The 25,000-nt window shown below is 44.9% G+C and overlaps 1 protein-coding gene across 3 annotated transcripts in view; it reads right to left on the reverse strand.

Annotated features, from left to right (window-relative positions):
- The window catches only part of carmil3 (capping protein regulator and myosin 1 linker 3), a 55,506-nt gene that overhangs the window by 9,345 nt on the left and 21,161 nt on the right, over positions 1-25,000 (reverse strand). For all 3 annotated transcript variants that reach the window (XM_035536006.2, XM_035536007.2, XM_035536005.2), the window contains 18 exons: positions 24,561-24,630; positions 21,021-21,102; positions 20,828-20,924; positions 17,748-17,802; positions 17,018-17,190; positions 14,533-14,601; positions 13,704-13,797; positions 12,582-12,680; positions 7,496-7,615; positions 6,823-6,936; positions 6,529-6,704; positions 6,219-6,306; positions 5,632-5,742; positions 5,429-5,495; positions 4,077-4,264; positions 3,625-3,704; positions 3,263-3,421; positions 93-291 (listed from right to left, as the gene is read on the reverse strand). In XM_035536006.2, the coding sequence (XP_035391899.1) occupies positions 93-291; positions 3,263-3,421; positions 3,625-3,704; positions 4,077-4,264; positions 5,429-5,495; positions 5,632-5,742; positions 6,219-6,306; positions 6,529-6,704; positions 6,823-6,936; positions 7,496-7,615; positions 12,582-12,680; positions 13,704-13,797; positions 14,533-14,601; positions 17,018-17,190; positions 17,748-17,802; positions 20,828-20,924; positions 21,021-21,102; positions 24,561-24,630 (2,041 nt within the window). The remainder of the gene's footprint in view (positions 1-92; positions 292-3,262; positions 3,422-3,624; positions 3,705-4,076; positions 4,265-5,428; positions 5,496-5,631; positions 5,743-6,218; positions 6,307-6,528; positions 6,705-6,822; positions 6,937-7,495; positions 7,616-12,581; positions 12,681-13,703; positions 13,798-14,532; positions 14,602-17,017; positions 17,191-17,747; positions 17,803-20,827; positions 20,925-21,020; positions 21,103-24,560; positions 24,631-25,000) is intronic.

Here is a 25,000-nt window from a genome sequence, read left to right on the forward strand (position 1 = left end):
CGGCTGTCCGAGACCTCTCTGGTCAGTGCGGCCTGTCATTTGGCCACTGCAGTGTGTGTGTTTTGAAGGGGACCTGGTTAACTGGAGCATACTTGTTTCTTTAAGGGGCGGGGGGGGCTGAAGCCCCTCATCCCCGGCAGCGGTATTCCGTAAACTGGCCGTCGGGAGAGCTGAGGAGTCCTCTCCATGCCAAATTCCATGAGCATCCCATTGGCTCCCTCAACTGGTGGCTCCACCCCCTCAAGATCCTTAGAGTGCTGAATCACGGAGTACACATTCTCTGTGGTGACACTAAGATATAATAATAATAATAATAATATTAATATTAATATTAATAATAATAATAATCATCAAAAATAATCACAGCAAAAATAATGGCTATATTAACTATAATAAACAAAGGACAAACACGTGAACAAGTGTGTTAGTATTATGGTCGCAAAAAAAAAAATCCCATTTATAATTTAAAAGCATTACCACAGAACTAAATTCGACCTATTCTACCAAAAACATTAAAAACCATTATGAGACCTGCTCTTTGAAAAATAGCAGACACGAAAAAAGTTTTCCTGTGAGAACGCCAGACAAGAAAGGAAGACACCCTACACACACCAATACATGTAGTGTGTGTGTATATACATGTAGATATGTGTGTGTGTGTGTGTGTGTGTATATATACATGTAGATAAGTGTGTGTGTGTGTGTGTATATACATGTAGATAAGTGTGTGTGTGTGTGTGTATACATGTAGATGTGTGTGTGTGTATACATGTAGATATGTGTGTGTGTGTGTGTGTATACATGTAGATATGTGTGTGTGTGTGTATACATGTATACATGTAGATATGTGTGTGTGTGTGTGTATACATGTAGATGTGTGTGTGTGTGTGTGTGTATACATGTAGATGTGTGTGTGTGTGTGTGTGTGTGTGTGTGTATACATGTATATATGTGTGTGTATACATGTATACATGTAGATATATGTGTGTGTGTGTGTGTATATATACATGTAGATATGTGTGTGTGTGTGTATACATGTAGTTATGTGTGTGTGTGTGTGTGTGTATACATGTAGATATGTGTGTGTGTATACATGTAGATATGTGTGTGTGTGTGTGTGTATACATGTAGATGTGTGTGTGTGTGTGTATACATGTAGATATGTGTGTGTGTGTGTGTATACATGTAGATATGTGTGTGTGTGTATACATGTAGATATGTGTGTGTGTATACATGTATACATGTAGATATGTGTGTGTGTATACATGTAGATATGTGTGTGTGTGTGTGTGTATACATGTAGATATGTGTGTGTGTGTGTGTATACATGTAGATATGTGTGTGTGTGTGTGTGTGTGTGTGTATACATGTAGATATGTGTGTGTGTGTGTGTATACATGTAGATATGTGTGTGTGTGTGTGTATATATACATGTAGATAAGTGTGTGTGTGTATATACATGTAGATAAGTGTGTGTGTGTGTGTATACATGTAGATGTGTGTGTGTGTATACATGTAGATATGTGTGTGTGTATACATGTAGATATGTGTGTGTGTGTGTGTGTGTGTGTATACATGTAGATGTGTGTGTGTGTGTGTATACATGTAGATATGTGTGTGTGTATACATGTATACATGTAGATATGTGTGTGTGTGTGTGTATATATACATGTAGATGTGTGTGTGTGTATACATGTAGATATGTGTGTGTGTGTGTGTGTGTGTGTATACATGTAGATATGTGTGTGTGTGTATACATGTAGATATGTGTGTGTGTGTGTGTGTGTGTGTGTGTATACATGTAGATATGTGTGTGTGTGTGTGTGTGTGTGTGTATACATGTAGATATGTGTGTGTGTGTGTATACATGTATACATGTAGATATGTGTGTGTGTATACATGTAGATATGTGTGTGTGTGTGTATACATGTATACATGTAGATATGTGTGTGTGTATACATGTAGATATGTGTGTGTGTGTGTGTATATACATGTAGATATGTGTGTGTGTGTGTGTGTGTATACATGTAGATGTGTGTGTGTGTGTGTGTATACATGTAGATATGTGTGTGTGTGTATACATGTAGATATGTGTGTGTGTGTATACATGTATACATGTAGATATGTGTGTGTGTATACATGTAGATATGTGTGTGTGTGTGTGTATACATGTAGATATGTGTGTGTGTGTATACATGTAGATATGTGTGTGTGTGTGTATACATGTATACATGTAGATATGTGTGTGTGTATACATGTAGATATGTGTGTGTGTGTGTATACATGTAGATATGTGTGTGTGTGTGTGTGTGTGTGTGTGTATACATGTAGATATGTGTGTGTGTGTGTGTGTGTGTGTATACATGTAGATATGTGTGTGTGTGTGTGTGTGTGTATACATGTAGATATGTGTGTGTGTATACATGTAGATATGTGTGTGTGTGTGTATACATGTAGATATGTGTGTGTGTGTGTGTGTGTGTATACATGTAGATATGTGTGTGTGTGTGTGTGTGTGTGTATACATGTAGATATGTGTGTGTGTATACATGTAGATATGTGTGTGTGTGTATACATGTAGATATGTGTGTGTGTGTGTGTGTATACATGTAGATATGTGTGTGTGTATACATGTAGATATGTGTGTGTGTATACATGTAGATATGTGTGTGTGTGTGTATACATGTAGATATGTGTGTGTGTATACATGTAGATATGTGTGTGTGTGTGTGTGTATACATGTAGATATGTGTGTGTGTATACATGTATACATGTAGATATGTGTGTGTGTGTGTGTATACATGTAGATATGTGTGTGTGTGTGTGTATACATGTAGATATGTGTGTGTGTGTGTGTGTGTATACATGTAGATATGTGTGTGTGTGTGTGTGTGTAAATCTAAAAAAATCCCAAGCAGAAAAAATACAAAATCACACGATGCACAAAGATCTCCTAAATGGAAACGTGAGAGGATAGTAGACTAGAGGAAAAAAAGGAAAAAGTGGGAAAATCCAGAAAAAACGATCTCCCTGCTGCTTAGTTTTTTATTCATTCATGCTCTCAGCCATTTACTTTACCGCAGGGTCGCAGGGTCACGGTCTATCCTGGCAGCTGGGGGCATGGCGGCGGATCAACCCTGGACAGGGTGCCTAAGGACTCAGTCTCTCGTGTTTAATAAACCTGTTATTAATGCTCTATAAGCTGCAGTACTAGGGTTAGTACAACCCTCAGCTGTGGGTTGTGTGAGTGGGAGGAGCTTACCAGGTGCGGCATTCATCACCACAGGCCCCGCCCCTGGCGTCGGGCTCCAGCGAGTCGCACACGGTGCTGCGGTTCTTCATGAGGCCCGTGAGGATGGACAGCATGCCTCGCTTCTTCTTTCGCCTCAGGGCCTGGGTGTGACCGTGGGAGGAGATCTGACTGTGGGACAAACACAGACCGGAGACGGGGGCGCAGTTTGAGAGCCGCTGACGCTGTCAGTCGCCACGCCGGCGGGAACAGATTAAAAACGGTAGCAGACACTGCTTACATCTAAGCCTCTAACATCTTACACCTAATCAGGTTTGTCAAAAGCGGTTAAATCCTGGCTAATGTTCGTTTCGCTGCGAGCGTTATGCCGATACCTGTCCAGTAAGACCCGCTTGGTGTAGAAATCCGGCAGGCCATCGTCCAACCGCGTCACGCCGCCGTTCTCGGAAGGATGCTGCAGGGTGAAAGGGAAACGAGGCGGCGATGAGGCCGAGAGAACGGCGATTCACTCTTGTGATAAGCAGACGCGACAGATCTGCAAAACGGGACGTGAGCGCAGGCCTGCGGCCCGGGTTAAACGGAGCGGCTCAGAAAACAGCGGGGAGGCTTCGAGGACTATTTCTGGATCTCCGACCAGGTTAAAACAGCGGTGGGGTTAGTGAACGCCGCGATAAGCTCCGACCTCAAACGGAAGCAAAATACGACAGAAGGGAAAATGAATAATTCAGAAAGGAAAGCAAACAGAGAAAGAGATGCTTTGTTATTTGCGCACGTGGACATTTTTAAAATAACGGTTTTTTTTTAATTTTATCGACCAGCCCGTTACCGCGTCTACGGAGGTGTGGCCAGGCCTGTGCTTCCGCGGAGGGCGGGGCCTGAAGTGGGTCACGTGGCGTAGAGGTGCACCCTGGGTAGGCAGGGAGGCCAGGGTTTCCAGAGAGGCTGAGCGTGAAAGGGGTGGAGCCGTGTGAGGCATGGACGGTGAAGGTGAGCAGGGTGGGTCGTCACCTAGGCCTGCGGGAGGAGGAGCTAGGCGTGAGAGGGCGAGAGAGGGCGGCTCTCTGGTACTAAATGCAGAACGATAAGCTTAACAAGCATGTAAAATACACCCAACACGGTAAGCAGGAGTATCGTCTATATGAAACTGCTGTGTGAAACTATTGTATAAAACTGTAGTACGAAACTCCTGTATGAGACCACTGTATGAGACCACGGTATGAGACCACTGTATGAGACTACGGTATGAGACCACTGTATGAGACTACGGTATGAGACCGCTGTATGAGACTATGGTATGAGACCACTGTATGAGACCACTGTATGAGACCACGGTATGAGACTACGGTATGAGACCGCTGTATGAGACCACGGTATGAGACCACGGTATGAGACCACTGTATGAGACCACGGTATGAGACTACAGTATGAGACCACTGTATGAGACCGCTGTATGAGACCACGGTATGAGACCGCTGTATGAGACTATGGTATGAGACCACTGTATGAGACTATGGTATGAGACCACAGTATGAGACCACTGTATGAGACTATGGTATGAGACCACTGTATGAGACTATGGTATGAGACCACGGTATGAGACCACTGTATGAGACCGCTGTATGAGACTATGGTATGAGACCACGGTATGAGACTGCTGTATGAGACTACAGTATGAGACCACGGTATGAGACCGCTGTATGAGACTATGGTATGAGACCGCTGTATGAGACCACTGTATGAGACCACTGTATGAGACCGCTGTATGAGACTACAGTATGAGACTACAGTATGAGACCGCTGTATGAGACTATGGTATGAGACCACAGTATGAGACCACTGTATGAGACTATGGTATGAGACCACTGTATGAGACTATGGTATGAGACCACGGTATGAGACCACTGTATGAGACCGCTGTATGAGACTATGGTATGAGACCACGGTATGAGACTGCTGTATGAGACTACAGTATGAGACCACGGTATGAGACCGCTGTATGAGACTATGGTATGAGACCGCTGTATGAGACCACTGTATGAGACCACTGTATGAGACCGCTGTATGAGACTACAGTATGAGACTACAGTATGAGACCACTGTATGAGACTACAGTATGAATGACCACTGAGTGGTGAGTAAGAGCTCAGGTCGGTAAAAGGTGTCTTCTGTGTGACTCACTCAGCCTGGTGGAGACGGGACGGATGCGCCTCATTCTGGAACTCCGCTTCTTTATGGCTATTGTGTCCTGCACAGATGGAGGTAATGAATAGTGTGGTCGCACCGTCGCACCATCACACCAAAACAGATGGGTGAGCCACGGATTAAACCGCACCAGAACAAGATTACGTGGCCATTATGGCCAGTCGGACCGGGGCACTCACTATGCAGATGGCAAAGTCTTCCTCTGTGGTGTCCAGGCCGTCGGCATGACGAAGAGCGCGACTGACAGTGACGCTATCCTCCAGCTGCCGCGCCAGCGAGACCTGATGGAGCTGCACGTGGCGAGAATGCACAGCATGACGCGTAGCTGCGCGCTGAGATCAGTAATACTTGCCGTTACTCGGAGTCGATACCGTAATCAAAATGATTACTCATGGCACTCCCCAAACGAAACACTTCCGCCCACGGCCAAATGCCCTCGCACACTCGAGGTTTGTCAGAATGATTCATGTTTGCCTTGATTCATCAGAACTCTCAGAACACTCATCACGCAGGGCCAAGTCGGATTATTCACACACACTCGTGCTGCACACACTCGTCAGATATTTCAGCAGTGCATTGAAGGCCTTACCAGTGTAAACAGGGGAACTTGTCATAGGGACTGCGTGATTTTCATTAAACAGCTGTATTACCAATAAGAACGAAAAACGCATTCCGTTGGTGGACTAATTAACTTAGATTATTAGGTTGTTAACTTCATTATTGGAAAGGGCACAAGGGTGAGTCAGAGAAGGTTTCGGTGCACTACCAAGGTCTTGTGCGTGGCATAGAGCTCCTGAAGTATCTGGTCCATAATGGAGTTGGTGAGGTATGACACGGCCGTCAGCTTGACCTCCCTGTGAGAGACAGAAGAACACAGTAGGACCACTCGACTGGATCAGCACACTGAGATACAGAACATCGCTTTGTCTTCTACGCCCCCATCCTCCTGACTCCCGACGGCACACCGAGGTTCTCAGCCGGGCATCGGCGGTTTACGTATCTACCACTTCTCTCCGTAACGCGCATTCCAGCGGGACCGCAGCGGAGTGGGATGGGGCGCGGAGGCCGGGTCTTACTCCAGGGCTTGGTTGATGTCCTGTGCTGCCCTCTCCGTCAGGGCCGTGCGGATGGCGAGACGAGGGATGGACACACGCTCAGAGATGGAGGACAGACCAGGTGAGAGGTTCTCCGCGGTGGTGGACGACAGGGGACACAGCTCCCGACACAGGGACACCATGGAGTCCACGATCACCTGGCCAGATAAATCAACAATTCTTCGATTAGTCGACTGGCCCAACAATTTGTATATCCATCCATCAATGCCTCCATCAGTGACTGTGATCACCACAATGACGAATGAAGGCCCTCACTTGGAGTTCCTTGTCTGCAGCCTTGGCCACTTCTCCAGAGAGAGCCTCCAGCTTCTGTCGGACGGGCCCGTCAACGGACAGCACGTGAGCCAGCTCGCACAGAGACGGGTAAAGCTGTGAGAGGCCACACACACCGGTGAGTGAAACACACACACACACACACACACACACACACACACACACACACACACACACACAAGCAGATGGGTAGAGCTGCAAGAGGTCACACAATGGCAAGGGAAACACACACACACACACACACACACACACACACACACACAGGTGGGTAGAGTTGTGAGAGGCCACACACAATGGCGAATGAAACACACACACACACACACACACACACGCACACACACACACACAAGCAGATGGGTAGAGCTGCAAGAGGTCACACAATGGCAAGGGAAACACACACACACACACACACACACACACAGGTGGGTAGAGTTGTGAGAGGCCACACACAATGGCGAATGAAACACACACACACACACACACGCACACACAAACAGATGGGTAGAGCTGCAAGAGGCCACACACAATGGCAAGTGAAACACATATGCACACACACACACACACACACACACACACACACAGAGGGAGAGAGAGAGACAGCAGCATGCAAGTGTTCCATCTGGCCTGTCCAAGCCCCCCCATCTCGGAGACGCACCGCACGGGAGTTCCTGGCCTCCTTCAGGACCTGCCTGGCGGCCTGCAGCTCCTTGCTCTCAGAGGACGCTCTCAAACAACACACCTGCTGCTGCACCCGCATACACAGACGGTCCATCACCTGGGACACGCACACACAGACAGCGCCACGTAACTTCAGGCCAGGCGTCATTTAGGAAACCGCACCCTTTCTAAGATAGTGTGTCTACGGAAAAAGTATGTTTGTATGGTCTGTTTGTTTATTCACTTACGCTATTTGTCACGCCTTTTTGGTAAAAATGTATATGTAATATATATCAAAATTGCATAATGACACTAATGCCAAAAAATTCTAAAATAGTATTAAACTAATGAGTTAAAGTAAGCGACACAGAGAGACAGAGCAAAGTAAAGAAAGAGAGAGAGACAGACAGAAACACAAACAGAGAGACAGATGCCTTTACTTAATTTATACCAATCTTGTTTTTTGGTTTTTTTTAGAACACTTTACTACATAGAAAATGTTCTACGACAGAATCTCTGCCACTTTTACAAAGTTTAACTCTGTTGAATACAAGACAAAGAATGTTTATAACCCCACTGTAGTTCAAAGCCTTCAAAATGTTATTCACATTCTTCTAAAATGAGAAATGAGATTTATAAGAGCTGTAAACATCAGAGTCAGAGAGACGAATGGAGAGAGAGAGAGAGAGAGAGAGAAGCACAGAGATGCATATTTCACAGACACCTACATCAGGCTGTGTGTTTGTGTGTGTGTGTGTGTGTGTGTGTGTGTGTATGTGTGTGCGTGTAGAATAAATGAAGAAAAAGTTCACTTCATATTTGGGCAAAACACACTCACAGCGCATGACACATCCTATATCAAGCATACAACATTCAGCTCACGCTCACTGAGCTGTTTATTTACACCGTGTCTGGAAGATCCCCACGAGGTCTCCGTTTACAGGTGATGGCAGTAAAAAGAATATATTGTGAGTGTGTGTGTGTTTTATTATACAAAAACAAATTATGTTAACTAGATAATTAATTCTGATGAATATGTCATTAAAGTAATAATTTTATGTTATTTCTATGAATTACAAATATTTATAAGTATTCGAGACTGATGAATGTTGTAATGATTGTGCGTATATTGTTGTTATGATTGTGTGTATATTTGTTATATCCTCTACAACTTGTCCAGAATGCAGCAGCACGACTGGTCTTCAATCTTCTGAAGTTCACACACGTTACTCCACTGCTGCGCTCCCTTCATTGGCTCCCAATAGCTGCACACATCAGATTTAAAACTTTGATGCGTGCCTACAAAGCCAAAAATGGACCAGCCCCTTCATACGAGGTCAAAGGTCAAAGCCCGATCCGTACCTCGAGTACTTCGAACCTCAAGTACGGCTCGGCTTGAAATACCTTGCTTCAGGTCTCATGGATGACAAGCATTGAGATTATTTTCTGTCCTGGCTCCAAGATGGTGGAATGAACTCGCGCTTGCTGTCCGGACAGCAGAGTCCCTTGCAGTCTTCAAACGCAGACTGAATATTTGCAGAATATTTACAGGACAACTGACACTGCTCCCTTATTGACTGACTAATTTAGTACTTATTGTAGGGCACTGTTTATGTTGTTTAACAAACTCTAGCACTTATTGTTTATAGCACTTATCATTGCTTAAGCTAGACCTTATGTATTTTGTACTTCTAGGTATCAGCATTCATCCCTGTATTCTACAGTATTCTAGTTCACTGGTATGTTGGACTCTAACTTACTGTACTGTACTAGGATGTATTCTATGAGTAAATGACAAAGCACTTTTCTAGCGTCTGCTAAATGCCGTAAATGTAAATGTAAATGTTATGATTGTGTGTATATTATTTGTGTGTATATTGTTGTTATGATCGTGTGTATATTGTTATGATCGTGTGGATATTGTTGTTATGATTGTGTGTATATTGTTATGATCGTGTGTATATTGTTGCTATGATTGTGTGTATATTGTTATGATCGTGTGTATATTGTTATGATCGTGTGTATATTGTTGTTATGATCGTGTGTATATTGTTGTTATGATCGTGTGTATATTGTTGTTATGATCGTGTGGATATTGTTATGATCGTGTGGATATTGTTGTTATGATCGTGTGGATATTGTTGTTATGATCGTGTGGATATTGTTGTTATGATCGTGTGTATATTGTTATGATCGTGTGGATATTGTTGTTATGATCGTGTGTATATTGTTGTTATGATCGTGTGGATATTGTTATGATTGTGTGTATATTGTTATGATCGTGTGGATATTGTTGTTATGATCGTGTGGATATTGTTATGATTGTGTGTATATTGTTATGATCGTGTGGATATTGTTATGATTGTGTGTATATTGTTATGATCGTGTGGATATTGTTATGATCGTGTGGATATTGTTATGATCGTGTGTATATTGTTATGATCGTGTGGATATTGTTGTGATTGTGTGTATATTGTTATGATTGTGTGTATATTGTTGTTATGATTGTGTGTATATTGTTGTGATCGTGTGTATATTGTTGTGATTGTGTGTATATTGTTATGATTGTGTGTATATTGTTGTTATGATTGTGTGTATATTGTTGTGATCGTGTGTATATTGTTGTGATTGTGTGTATATTGTTGTTATGATTGTGTGTATATTGTTGTTATGATCGTGTGTATATTGTTATGATCGTGTGGATATTGTTGTTATGATTGTGTGTATATTGTTATGATCGTGTGTATATTGTTGTTATGATTGTGTGTATATTGTTATGATTGTGTGTATATTGTTATGATTGTGTGTATATTGTTGTTGTGATTGTGTGGATATTGTTATTATCGTGTGTATATTGTTGTTGTGATTGTGTGGATATTGTTGTTATTATCGTGTGTATATTGTTGTGATTGTGTGTATATTGTTGTTATGATTGTGTGTATATTGTTGCTATGATTGTGTGTATATTGTTATGATCGTGTGGATATTGTTGTTATGATCGTGTGTATATTGTTATGATCGTGTGTATATTGTTATGATCGTGTGGATGTTGTTATGATCGTGTGGATATTGTTGCTATGATCGTGTGGATATTGTTGCTATGATTGTGAGTATATTGTTATGATCGTGTATATTGTTGTTATGATCGTGTGTATATTGTTATGATCGTGTGGATATTGTTATGATTGTGTGGATGTTGTTATGATCGTGTGGATATTGTTGTTATGATCGTGTGGATATTGTTGTTATGATCGTGTGGATATTGTTGTTATGATCGTGTGGATATTGTTATGATCGTGTGGAAATTGTTGTTATGATCGTGTGTATATTGTTGTTATGATCGTGTGTATATTGTTGTTATGATCGTGTGGATATTGTTGTTATGATCGTGTGGATATTGTTGTTATGATCGTGTGTATGTTGTTATGATCGTGTGGATATTGTTGTTATGATCGTGTGGATATTGTTGTTATGATCGTGTGTATATTGTTATGATCGTGTGGATATTGTTGTTATGATCGTGTGGATATTGTTGTTATGATCGTGTGGATATTGTTGTTGTGATTGTGTGTATATTGTTATGATCGTGTGGATATTGTTGTTATGATCGTGTGTATATTGTTATGATTGTGTGTATATTGTTATGATTGTGTGTATATTGTTGTTATGATTGTGTGTATATTGTTATGATCGTGTGGATATTGTTGTTATGATCGTGTGTATATTGTTATGATCGTGTGGATATTGTTGTTATGATTGTGTGTATATTGTTATGATCGTGTGTTTATTGTTATGATCGTGTGGATATTGTTGTTATGATCGTGTGGATATTGTTATGATCGTGTGTATATTGTTATGATCGTGTGTATATTGTTATGATCGTGTGTATATTGTTGTTATGATCGTGTGGATATTGTTGTTATGATCGTGTGGATATTGTTGTTGTGATTGTGTGTATATTGTTATGATCGTGTGGATATTGTTGTTATGATCGTGTGTATATTGTTATGATTGTGTGTATATTGTTGTTATGATTGTGTGTATATTGTTGTTATGATTGTGTGTATATTGTTGTTATGATCGTGTGTATATTGTTATGATCGTGTGTATATTGTTGTTATGATTGTGTGTATATTGTGATCGTGTGTATATTGTTGTTGTGATTGTGTGTATATTGTTGTTATGATTGTGTGTATATTGTTGTTATGATCGTGTGTATATTGTTATGATCGTGTGTATATTGTTGTTATGATTGTGTGTACATTGTTGTGATCGTGTGTATATTGTTGTTGTGATTGTGTGGATATTGTTGTTATTATCGTGTGTATATTGTTGTTGTAATTGTGTGTATATTGTTGTTATGATCGTGTGTATATTTTTGTTATGATCGTGTGTATATTGTTGTTATGATCGTGTGTATATTGTTATGATTGTGTCGATATTGTTGTTATGATTGTGTGGATATTGTTGTTATGATTGTGTGGATATTGTTGTTATGATTGTGTGGATATTGTTGTTATGATCGTGTGGATATTGTTGTTATGATCGTGTGGATATTGTTGTGATCGTGTGTATATTGTTGTGATCGTGTGTATATTGTTGTTGTGATTGTGTGTATATTGTTATGATCGTGTGGATATTGTTGTTATGATCGTGTGTATATTGTTATGATCGTGTGTATATTGTTGTTATGATTGTGTGTATATTGTTATGATTGTGTGGATATTGTTGTTATGATTGTGTGTATATTGTTGTTATGATTGTGTGTATATTGTTGTTGTGATTGTGTGTATATTGTTGTTGTGATTAAGCGGGCTAACACGTGCTGTCACCAGGTCACATATCTCCATGTCACACGTTGCCCTGCCCCTGCGCTCTTCCTTGCTTGTGCCTACGCCATGTCACGGCACGGCCGAACACACGTGAACTGCACGTGAACCGACTGTTCACAGCTAACCACCATCAGCCTGGACTCTCGCGGTCACTCGGCCTTGGATCGCCGCAGTATCAGCGGGTGGGCGGGGCTGCCTGTGACCCCTGGGGACTGGACTCCGCCCCTTTGGGCGGGTTGAGTTGGAGTGTACCTGCTCGGTGGAGCTGGTGAGAAGGCCCTGGTGAAGCCGCAGAGCCTGTTTCTCAGAGAAGCGCTGGGATTGGTTGTTCCTCAGCAGGGCACGCTGGATCTGACAGATGGAGAGAGGGAGAGAGAGAGAGAGAGAGAGAGAGAGGGAGAGAGGGAGGGGGAAGGGATAGAGAGAGAGAGAGAGAGAGAGAGAGGGGGAAGGGATAGAGAGAGAGAATGGGTGAACAGACAGTGAGGCAGCGTGTGTGTTTGACAGCGAGAAACACTGAGTCATAATCTGTGCATATTCTACAGTGAGAATCACATTCACTTCATCTTTCCAGTCATACGGAGACTAGCCTAATTAACGACCGATAAACACACTTTGGCTGACCGAATCCTTCTAAAAGTCACCTTCCAAAGCACGGCACACTTCAGTGTAAACCCAGTCACACACACACCCATCCCAGTCATACACACCAATCTGGCGTGTGCGCTATGCTTTTGCTACGCACGGTTTGAGAAGCTTGGTGACATGTTCATGTGATCTGCATGAGAGAGACCACCCAGCTCCCGACTGCAGGAGGCTATAATTACAGAGGCACGTGGGGAACCCTCATCACACACACTTTATAACACACACATACACACACACACACACACACACACGCTGCCCGGCGTAGGCGACGAGGGCAGCGTGGCATAAAAAGACCCCTGAAGAAAATGGGCACCGGCCGCAGCCAACGGAGGGCGAGAGAGTGGGTGGAGCCAAACGCAGGCGGAGCAGGCAGAGGGAACGGGGATGAGGGCGGAGACACCGCCCAGACGAGCGTCGCCTCCTGTGTGGGTTACTAGACGCCATGAGCCTAATCGCATCGCGGCACATGACAGAATTCCACGGAATTCCTTTAGCAAGTTTCTGTCAGTTCACATCTCTGTAAGGGAAGGGACTAAATATAGTAAATATATCATTTCTATCGATTATATCTATAAATGGTCCTCACAAGCGTATGTAAAACGTGCACGAACATGTGTGTTGTGCACTAACTGCAAACATCTACACGTTTAGCTGAGTACAGACGCATGCTAACCTGTTCCTGCTGGTACAGTCTTAATGGCTTTGAAAATGGAGAATTGTGCTTACTTTCATCATCGCCTGTTCTGTCTTCCCGGGGGCACTGCGGTACGCTTGTGTGACATCGCTGAGTGGGACAGGCATGTACTGCAAAGTGAAATTACTGAGGAGAGAGAGAATGACGGAGAGAGAGAGAGAGAGAGAGAGAGAGAGAGACAGCAGGGGGTATATGCACAGTAAAGAAGACGCCACTGTTACCCAAGAACTTGTCTACCAAGTAGCAGCGAAACATGAAAACAGTCCCAATGCACAATACACCCACATGCACACACACACACACAAACACACACACACACATATGCACACCAACTAAAATCAGTCGCTATGTCACTCAGTGCTGGAGCTCCTACACTCCTTCTCATTTGTTGCGTGTGCGTCACAGCCCAGCCTGTTCGGAGCGCTCACGGCTAACTCCACATAGCGGGACTAAACAGTACGACATGAGGCTCCAAGGTCACGCGGGTGCCTGTCGAAGCTTAGCGCAGGACTGTAGAGTCTACGGTTTGGAGCAACAGTTCTGAGTTGCTCAAACAGGTCAGGGAGGTGATGAAACACGATGAAATCTCTCTCTCTCACACACACAGACACATACTCACAGCCACAGACACACGCGCGCGCACACACACACACACACACACACAGAGAGAAGGACACACACAAACAAACACACAATACACACACACCAACACATGCAAACACACCATAACATTTATTTAAGCGTATGTCAGGGCTCCTCCCTGTAACAACACTCTCTAAAAATAGTAAAATTGTGGGATGACTGTCAGTGTGTGCATGCGCCTGACTTCGGGTGCGCATCACGCGCACGTGCATGTCTTACTGTTCCAGAGAGCGGGCTACATCCTGGAATCCCACGGCTGAGGTGTTGTTCCGGTCCCACGTCACACTCCTCCAAGTGTGCCAGATAAACACACAGATCGTAGCAAAAAAATATATAAACAGCTCTCATAAATCAACATAAGTAGAATTAAAATATTGCATAAAGTAAGGACTAAATTAAATTAATTAATCTGAATAAATTATGCATATACTAAGTGTAAGTAAGCTCTTATTACATCTGTTTCCGTTTGAAAAATGCTTTGCCATTTGCTGTCGCAGCACAAATGTAGAAAGATTTGGTTGAATATTTACACTATTTAAATATAATCCAAATTTATCCTCCAACCATTTCTGTCTTAAAAGTGTCCTGTAAGGTTAAGACATGTTCATGCAGAGTAGAATACTGTAGTGGACATGGTTTTATATTAAAGTTGGGGTAATCACACCTCGCATTGGGAGAGCTACGTTTATGAGTGGGACTACTGGTGCTCTGTGTGTTAGGGCTGTGAGTGTATATGAGTACAGGTGTGTGTGAGGGCTGTGAGTGTGTATATGAGTACAGGTGTGTGTGAGGGCTGTGAGTGTGTATATGAGTACAGGTGTGTGTGAGGGCTGTGAGTGTGTATATGAGTACAGGTGTGTGTGAGGGCTGTGAGTGTGTATATGAGTACAGGTGTGTGTGAGGGCTGTGAGTGTGTATATGAGTACAGGTGTGTGTGAGGGCTGAGTGTGTATATGAGTACAGGTGTGTGTGAGGGCTGTGAGTGTGTATATGAGTACAGGTGTGTGTGAGGGCTGTGAGTGTGTATGAGTACAGGTGTGTGAGGGCTGTGAGTGTGTATGAGTACAGGTGTGTGTGTGTGTGAGGGCTGTGAGTGTATATATGAGTACAGGTGTGTGAGTGTGTGTATGAGTATAGGTGTGTGTGAGGGCTGTGAGTGTGTATATGAGTACAGGTGTGTGTGAGGGCTGTGAGTGTATATGAGTACAGGTGTGTGTGAGGGCTGTGAGTGTGTATATGAGTACAGGTGTGTGTGAGGGCTGTGAGTGTGTATATGAGTACAGGTGTGTGTGAGGGCTGTGAGTGTGTATATGAGTACAGGTGTGTGTGAGGGCTGTGAGTGTGTATATGAGTACAGGTGTGTGTGAGGGCTGTGAGTGTGTATGAGTACAGGTGTGTGTGAGGGCTGTGAGTGTGTATATGAGTACAGGTGTGTGTGAGGGCTGTGAGTGTATATGAGTACAGGTGTGTGAGGGCTGTGAGTGTGTATATGAGTACAGGTGTGTGTGGGGGCTGTGAGTGTGTATATGAGTACAGGTGTGTGTGAGGGCTGTGAGTGTGTATGAGTACAGGTGTGTGAGGGCTGTGAGTGTGTATGAGTACAGGTGTGTGTGTGTGTGTGAGGGCTGTGAGTGTATATATGAGTACAGGTGTGTGAGGGCTGTGAGTGTGTGTATGAGTACAGGTGTGTGTGAGGGCTGTGAGTGTGTGTATGAGTACAGGTGTGTGTGAGGGCTGTGAGTGTGTATATGAGTACAGGTGTGTGTGAGGGCTGTGAGTGTGTATATGAGTACAGGTGTGTGTGAGGGCTGTGAGTATGTATATGAGTACAGGTGTGTGTGAGGGCTGTGAGTGTGTATATGAGTACAGGTGTGTGTGAGGGCTGTGAGTGTGTATATGAGTACAGGTGTGTGTGAGGGCTGTGAGTGTGTATATGAGTACAGGTGTGTGTGAGGGCTGTGAGTGTATATGAGTACAGGTGTGTGTGAGGGCTGTGAGTGTGTATATGAGTACAGGTGTGTGTGAGGGCTGTGAGTGTGTATATGAGTACAGGTGTGTGTGAGGGCTGTGAGTGTGTATATGAGTACAGGTGTGTGTGAGGGCTGTGAGCGTCTATGAGTACAGGTGTGTGAGGGCTGTGAGTGTGTATGAGTACAGGTGTGTGTGTGTGTGAGGGCTGTGAGTGTATATATGAGTACAGGTGTGTGAGGGCTGTGAGTGTGTGTATGAGTACAGGTGTGTGTGAGGGCTGTGAGTGTGTATATGAGTACAGGTGTGTGTGAGGGCTGTGAGTGTGTATATGAGTACAGGTGTGTGTGAGGGCTGTGAGTGTATATGAGTACAGGTGTGTGTGAGGGCTGTGAGTGTGTATGAGTACAGGTGTGTGTGAGGGCTGTGAGTGTGTATATGAGTACAGGTGTGTGTGAGGGCTGTGAGTGTGTATATGAGTACAGGTGTGTGTGAGGGCTGTGAGTGTGTATATGAGTACAGGTGTGTGTGAGGGCTGTGAGTGTGTATATGAGTACAGGTGTGTGTGAGGGCTGTGAGTGTCTATGAGTACAGGTGTGTGTGAGGGCTGTGAGTGTGTATGAGTACAGGTGTGTGTGAGGGCTGTGAGTGTGTATGAGTACAGGTGTGTGTGTGTGTGAGGTCTCAGGGTATATATGAGTGCAGGTGTGTGTGGGGGATGGAGGCGGGGCCCTACCTGAGCGTGGTGTTTGTCTGCAGGGACTTGCTGAGCATCCGCGCCCCGGCGTCGTCCAGGCTGTTGCCGCTCAGGTCAACCTTTCGCAAGCACACATTGCTACCCAGGGCGTTCACCAGCACGGCCCCCCGGGACCGGAGCCTGGAGTCAGCCAGGGACAAACTCTGCAGGGCCTGCCTCCCCACAGGAGAGAGAACTGGGATAGATACTGGGGTAGTTACTTGGTGTGGATATGTGCATGTCTGACCTTGCACGGGTATACAAGTGTGTGCTGGTGTGAGTCGTAATGGGAAGAAGAGAGTAAAAGGGTGCAGGAGAGTGTGTGTGTGTGTGTGTATGTGTGTGTGTGTGTGATCAGTTTAAACAGTGGTAAATAATTGAAGAAGCTCAGAGTGCTCTATGCACTGACAGAGCATCGTGTCCTGGAGCAGTGCAAATAAAAGTCGTGAGAAATTCAGAGAGAGCGAGTGATAGAGAGAGGGAGAGAGAGAGGGAGGGAAGGAGGAAGAGCGTGAGAGCGGGAGTGATGGAGAGAGAGAGTGAGGGAGAGAGAGTGAGAGTGATGGAGAGAGAGAGAGGGAGAGATGAATCACTGAGCAGTGCTGTAATGCACACAGCAGGACTTTACAGTGTAAGCTTGTGTAGGAACAGAAAGAATGAGGAGTGCATTCACATCTCTTTGTGCTAGTGGAGTATGTAAGTGCGTGCGCGCGTGCGGATGAGCACTCACACACTCTTCTTCTTGTATAAGCTGCACCAGTTTTTGCAGGATCTCATCCAGCACCCTGCAGAGAGGCAAACAGACAGACAGAGGGAGAGACAGACAGAGGGAGAGACGGATAGATAGAGAAAGGAAGAAGAAAAATGCATCAGGTATTCACTCTGAATATTTTGGCACTTGCACTGTGTTTGCCACGTGGTAAGTACATACTGAACAGACCATTAATATTTGGACAGATATTAATTAAACAAGTCTATGAGATTAACTGGCAGAATGGCAGATGGAATTCAAGGGTGTAAATCATCTCAGTGAACACAAATTGCCTGGTCAAATGACCACAGACTTAAATAAAAGTACCACGATTACTGCCCGACTGTACATCGCTAGCAGATGCCCACAGCCTGTGCGCATCAGTAGGCACTGGCTCCCTTACCCTCGGCAACGCTCTGCCAGGCCGGTAATGTGGGCATTTTCATTTCCTGTTCGTTACAAAGCTTCTCGGTTTCTGCCTGATCTTCGGTAAGAGAGACGCAGGCTCGGCGAGCCGGAAAAAAAAAAAAAACCCGTCTAATTTCGCCCACTCCGGAAGCCGACCGAGCGATGCCCTCGGCTGTCCCGTCGCTGAAGACGAGCGAGTCGGTCGTGCCGGCAGCATGTCCTAGCCGCACGCCCCGGGCCGCTGTGTTCTCTGGAATCTTTGCCGAGCTGGGGATCACTGGCAGCTTGGGTTTCTTTTGACGCTTGAAAATTTACAAGGCGTGAAAGAGACGATGGGAAAACGCGACGCTCTGTCGGCAAAAGCCCCGTCCTCAGCAGTCAGAATTTTAGTGACTAACATAAAAATTTAACATTCTGAAGCAATGGAAGAAAAACATGTGGTTCGGGCGAGCAAAAAGGTTTTATGAAATGGAGATAAGGCAGGCCCTACACAGGTACTCATACGCCACTCAATGCGCTGAAAGGTGCTATTATTAACCAAGGATTAAAGACACCCATCTAAATGGCTTTTAATTAGATATGTATATGTACAGAAATATTTCCAAACATCTGATGGTTCTTTAGTTACCAGTTCTACTGGGAGAACAAACTGGCGTCTTTCATTCCACATTAAATTGTGCGGCAGTATTTTCCATTCCACCTTAAATCTAATTTTTCTTTTCATTCCAGCATTCGGCCATGCTGCCAATGAACCGGCGCTGAGATGATCTGACAGATGGACACTTCCACATCTTTACTGCCCATGATACGAGTGTTCCTGCACAGCAGGGAGCGACCCCCAACACAGCCATGCGGCCTCCGGTGATCCACTGCTCTCTGTGTCAGCAGACCCTCAGGCCAGTGGCAGGACAGTGAGCCATCTTATCTCCACCTTATCTCCACCTTATCTCCACCTTATCCTTACCTTATCTCCACCTTATCTCCACCTTATACTTACCTTATCCTTACCTTATCTCCAGTTTATCTCCAGCTTATCTCCAGCTTATCTCCACCTTATCTCCACCTTATCTCCACCTTATCTCCAGCTTATCTCCACCTTATCCTTACCTTATCTCCAGCTTATCTCCACCTTATCCTTACCTTATCTCCAGCTTATCTCCAGTTTATCTCCAGTTTATCTCCACCTTATCCTTACCTTATCCTTACCTTATCTCTAGTTTATCTCCACCTTATCTCCACCTTATCCTTATCTTATCTCCACCTTATCTCCAGCTTATCTCCACCTTATCCTTACCTTATCTCCAGCTTATCTCCAGTTTATCTCCACCTTATCCTTACCTTATCTCCAGTTTATCTCCATCTTATCTCCACCTTATATCCACCTTATCCTTACCTTATCCTTACCTTATCTCCAGCTTATCTCCACCTTATCTCCACCTTATCTCCACCTTATCCTTACCTTATCTCCACCTTATCTCCACCTTATCCTTACCTTATCCTTACCTTATCCTTACCTTATCCTTACCTTATCTCCACCTTATATCCACCTAATGTCCATCTTATCTCCATCTTATCTCCATCTTATCTCCACCTTATCTCCACCTTATCTCCAGCAGGGTTGACTACTGTAATGGGCGTCTAACTGGACTCCACAAAAAGACTTTCCACTACAAGAGCTTCAACCAAGACAAAGAGAACCCGGCATGTTACTCGAAAAGATCGCAAATACCTGCACTTGCTTACAGTTAATAGATTGAAAGCTCTACTATTAGTCTTTAAATCCCTGAATGGTTCCAGATCGTCGCCACCTCCTGACAGTGGACCACACAAACCCAGCGTGCGCCAGCCACTGTGCAAATATATCAGTGTCCTCTTCATATAATGTTTTATCGAGTGAACTCTCTACCAAGATGCCCTTCTCTGCTGAATAGTATGTTTCCCACAAGGTTTTTTTGCCTTTCTGTTTTAATCCTGTTCCCTTCAACTCTGAATAAATCTCTCTACCTAATTCTCAGATTTTCACCTTTTAAGAGAGCAGGTCTGTAGTCGGCCCCAAATGGGCGATCACTGGTTATGATATATGAGGTGGTGCTCGGTTTTTATGGGCTTAGACATCGAAAGCAGTTTATAAAGGTGCAAGTCTCCAAGGACATACTGTGGTTGAAAAAAAAAAACATATGGTCATGCATTTAAAACTAACCAATAAAGTGAACGAGCCACACCTATAGGCACAGGGGTTTTAGTGCTGAAGTCACTGTGAGTAAAAAATCACAATACTGCATTATATAATTAGTTTTTTTCTTTTAAAACTGGGAATTCATGTTCATAAATTAGGACCTTAAACCAGCTTATATAATCATACGAAGATAACTGGCTCTCTAGATGGGAAAGCTTTGATCTCACTGCCAGAAGTTTCTGGAAAAGAATATGGCAGCACTCTGCTAGTGTTTTAATTGTACTCTCGAGAATTTTTAGTAGAGCATAAAACCTGCGTGTATTCCCAAGAGAAGCCGGAATTCCTACCGAACCAGGAATAATGGATGCGCGTCCGCTTCGTGTTGTTTCTGAATGTGCGGGAAGTGTGAGTAGCTCTGACAGGTTGTGTTCTATGCAGGGGTGAGTGAAAGGAGTGTGGGGCACTGGTGTCATACCTGCCCTTGGCATTGAAATTCTTTCCCAGGTGCAGGTTCTTGAGAGACAGATGTCGGGAGAAAGCAGGGATGACAGAGAGGAGATCGGAGTCCAGGCCTGAGGGGCATCACCGGACGCCGGGTCAGAACCGAGAGGCAGGCAGGGGGTGCAGGGAAGGTGGTCGTGGGGTATAAAAAGTCAGATTTGTCTCACCATTATCCGAAATGTCCAGAGTACTGATGCAGGACAATTGGGGAAACAAGTCCTGTATTACTGCTGCTCCTGCTGACCGGAGCTGAGAGAGAGAGAGAGAGAGAGAGAGAGAGAGAGAGAGAGAGAGAAAGTAGCAGTTTTTTCTCTCATTCTAATAGTGATCAGTAGACATTAACCCAGCAGATGGACACTAGTCCCAGCAGGCCTGGCTCATGCAGGTTTAATTAGCTACCCCAAAAGGGCTGACCGCTGCTAAAAAGGTCTGGAACGTTGCAGCTCAGCTCCAGGCGGGTGCGTTTCGTTCCGAGCGTTAACTGCCGGATAAAGACTCAAAAGAGGAACGACGAGGCTGAAAGAAGCAGAATACAAGGAAGAGGAAGTGATGATCTCTAAAAAAGAGCTCACGCCCACCAGACACACGGCGCGTTTCATTCTCAATGACGCCCGGGAGAGAAAAAAAAAAAAAAGATTCACTTCGGAATTCGGAGCCATTCTAGCAACGGATCCGGCTCAACGGAGAGACGCTACAGACGTCAGAGCGGACGCGCAGATGCAGGAGACGGAATTCTCACACACTTAAGTCGATCCATAGGCGAACGCTTTCTTGACAGTTAGGAAATCATAGTCACAACAGAAATGATCTAAATGCAACTGCACACACACACACACACACACACACACACACACACACGCACATATTCTTTTTTGCGTAATGGGATAACGGGATCTATTTTGGGAGCACTGAGCCACAGTGCAGTGTCCCTGTTCCCTGAAGCCTGAAGCATCTTGCTCTCACTGCATCACGATAAAACCAAATCCGTCCATTCGCTGCGCTGGGGGAGACAGCTGAAATACCACGCGGCCGGCCGCGATAAACGAAAGATCTCTCTTTCTCTTTGTCCTCCGGTCAGGTGTCAGCTGCGACATTGCCGCGGTCTGGACGCTGAGCTGGGTGCACGATCCTCGAGCCAGCAACGGCGTTGACATGGTTACAGTAATGTGGTTTTGACCCGTATCGGTGTCACGGCTGGGCTGAGAGTGGTCTACCATGCGAAAACACACGGGCCACAGTAGTCCGGTGGTCAGGTTCTGACCACAGATAAAGAGCTGGCCGTTGGCTCACAGGGATGAGGGACGGCGTAAAATGGTCTGTCCTCTCTTACAGCACCAGATATTTCAAATAAAAATGCTTTTACAGAAGTGAATGTATATCCATGTTTAGCAAATCCCTTCCCATTGATTTTCAATATGTCAATATTAATAATATACTGATATCAACATGTACAATCTAAATATAAGTTTGAAAACCAATAATACGTTAAAAAAAGTTCTAATCCACTATACTGTGACTGACAGCTAAATGCTCACTAGATTTGTCAGCTTTTTATGTCCATATACATTTTTGTATTAATCGCAGCCCATGTGATCCAGTGAAGACAGTAGGTTACCATTCTAACATTATTAACACAGGGAAAGGTATGTAGTTACAGTCACAACGTCATAACACCGCCAAATGTGTCTTAAGAGCTGTACGGAACGATCTCTTCAAAGTCATGAACAACAAACCCTCAGAGCCAGTGTGACATCCTGAACGAGGTGACATCACAACCACAACACACCTGAAGCCAGCCCTCTATTCTATTCCAGCTGGGTCATCTGATGGAGATGTCTGTGATTGGCTAGCTCACCTAACGGATGTCTGCGATTGGCTAGCTCACCTAACGGATGTCTGTGATTGGCCTTGCTCATGTAATGGATGTCTATGATTGGCGAGCTCATCTAACGGATGTTTCCGATTGGTTAGCTCACCTAATGGATATCTGCGGTTGGCAAGCTCAGCTAACGGAAGTCTGTGATTGGCTAGCTCATCTAACAGATGTCTGCAATTGGCTAGCTCACCTAACGGATGTCTCCGATTGACTAGCTCACCTAACGGAAGTCTGTGATTGGTGAGCATGGCACGAAACAACAGAAGGAGACACATGCAGAGTCCTCTTTCCCGCCCAGAGACAACTCCCGCTCACAGATGGCTACAGCGTCATCAGGATTCAGACAGTGGGGGCAAAACCTTCCACAGCTGCTCCATTCCGGTGCAGCAAACCGCTTGCTCAACAGTTATTCACCACATCAGGAATCAAAACAAACATCCTTATCTTGCGTGGTCTATCCTTGATTCTAATGACTCATAGCATATGTCCCTAAAGCAGTGTTGAACTAACTCCCACTGAGGTACAGTGAGTCAGTCGGGAGGAGTGATGAGTGTGCCGTTTAGGACTGTTATTACATAGAAACTCATAAATTCATCAGGGTAGAAACCTGCCCTGGGAACCACTTAACTAGTGTAATTACACTACACTTCACTTGATGAATTAATCTTTTTTCTTCCTTTTCCAGCAAAGAATAAACAGCACGCGAACAATCCTCGTTCTCCAAATGAGAACTAGCCTCGCGTTCCAAAACCGGCTACACCTGGACAATCTGTTTCACAGCTCTGGTGCACCAGGACCAGCCTTAGATTCCCAGGGAAGACCCATGATGGGTCATCGGCCTCCGGGAGCTCTCCTGGCAGAGGGAGGACCCAGGCTGTCATAATGAGAAATGCATGCAACTTGCTGCTGAACAATGAAATGCAAATTATTATTTTTTTGGCACAAGGCGAGAGTGTGTCACAATAAAGTCAATGTTTTGCTTTCTCTTATACCGCGCGTGTCGTGATATCCCATGGACACAGAATGAAGAGTGATAGAAAAATAAGATTACATTTGGAGGTGAGGATTTATAGCCACCAGCTGCTTCTGAAATCTCAAACATGCACCTGCAATGTCTGGTCATCTTAGCGGGTGCACCTGTCCAACGGATGCATTTTCAAAGTGCCTGGTTACAGGCTGGAATCTGCTGACATTAACAGTTTGTCGGCACCAACCTACGCAACCCCCCAACCCCGGGTGGAAGAACATTCTCGTCACAGCATGGCAGACGGTGTTTGTGTGACGTGGTACCGATGCTGGTTTATCTGACTCAGTAGTGTTACTGGGGTTTTTCCAAACGTTTGCGTTGAGAGGGCTGTCTCCCCCAAAAGAATACCCTTCCAACGGCAGTCCCGCGCTCGGAAACCGGCGACCGATGGAGCGCGCCTGACACAGTCTGTGAGTGCGATCAGACGCACTCCGTGTTTCACGCCTGAAAAATGCCTGCCGATATGAATATGTGACGACGTGGCCGTGTGGTCAGAAATAAAAAGCATCAGAACCCCAAAGCAATGCGGAAGACAAACGACACAAACAACCATGCAATGAAACGCGCGCTTGCTTGTCAGGTTGGCATGGTAACGGACAAACCGCAGATGTACACTCTTCCTTCCTGACAGCGGTGTCCCAATAAAACCCAAACAGCAGGCGCGTCGACGTCACCGAGGAACCGTAAACAGAGGTTTATCTCCTCTGCTGTTTACACACACTGCGTAAGTGGCGACAGGCCGCGTTTGTTCGTGCGCGGAGGAAGTCGGTAAGGAGTCGAGCTCCCCTGTGGCAGCGGCGGTACCTCGCAGCTGCTGACGTCCAGGTGCAGGTCTGAGATGTGGGGGTTGGAGGATAGTCCCAGGAACAGGGCCCTGAGAAGACAGGAGAGGAGGAGGAGGAGAACAGGAGACAGGCAGGAGATGAAGAGGAAAGCAGCCGTTAACGAGGGGCCCTGCCCATCTTGTGTATCTCAGGATCGTCCCAGAACTCCTGATCCCAGTTTAAACTCCGAACAGGTTGCAGCACACGCAGACAACAGCCCCACGACACCTTTTACAAAGCCCGCATTTCAATGTGCCGATGCCAGTCCCATTTATCCCCTTCTGACGTCAGCGGAGACCAGATTTCAGTGCGGCGGACTGCTTGCAAACCTACGAGAGCCATTCAGCAGAATCATTTTGTTCTCAAACAATTTTGTTCCTAATCCCGAGCTCGGTTTACTCTCCGTCTAAAGAGCAAGGG

The sequence above is a fragment of the Electrophorus electricus genome, chromosome 20 (assembly GCF_041902795.1).
Source record: "Electrophorus electricus isolate QZ-2024a chromosome 20, ASM4190279v1, whole genome shotgun sequence".
Taxonomy (NCBI): domain Eukaryota; kingdom Metazoa; phylum Chordata; class Actinopteri; order Gymnotiformes; family Gymnotidae; genus Electrophorus; species Electrophorus electricus.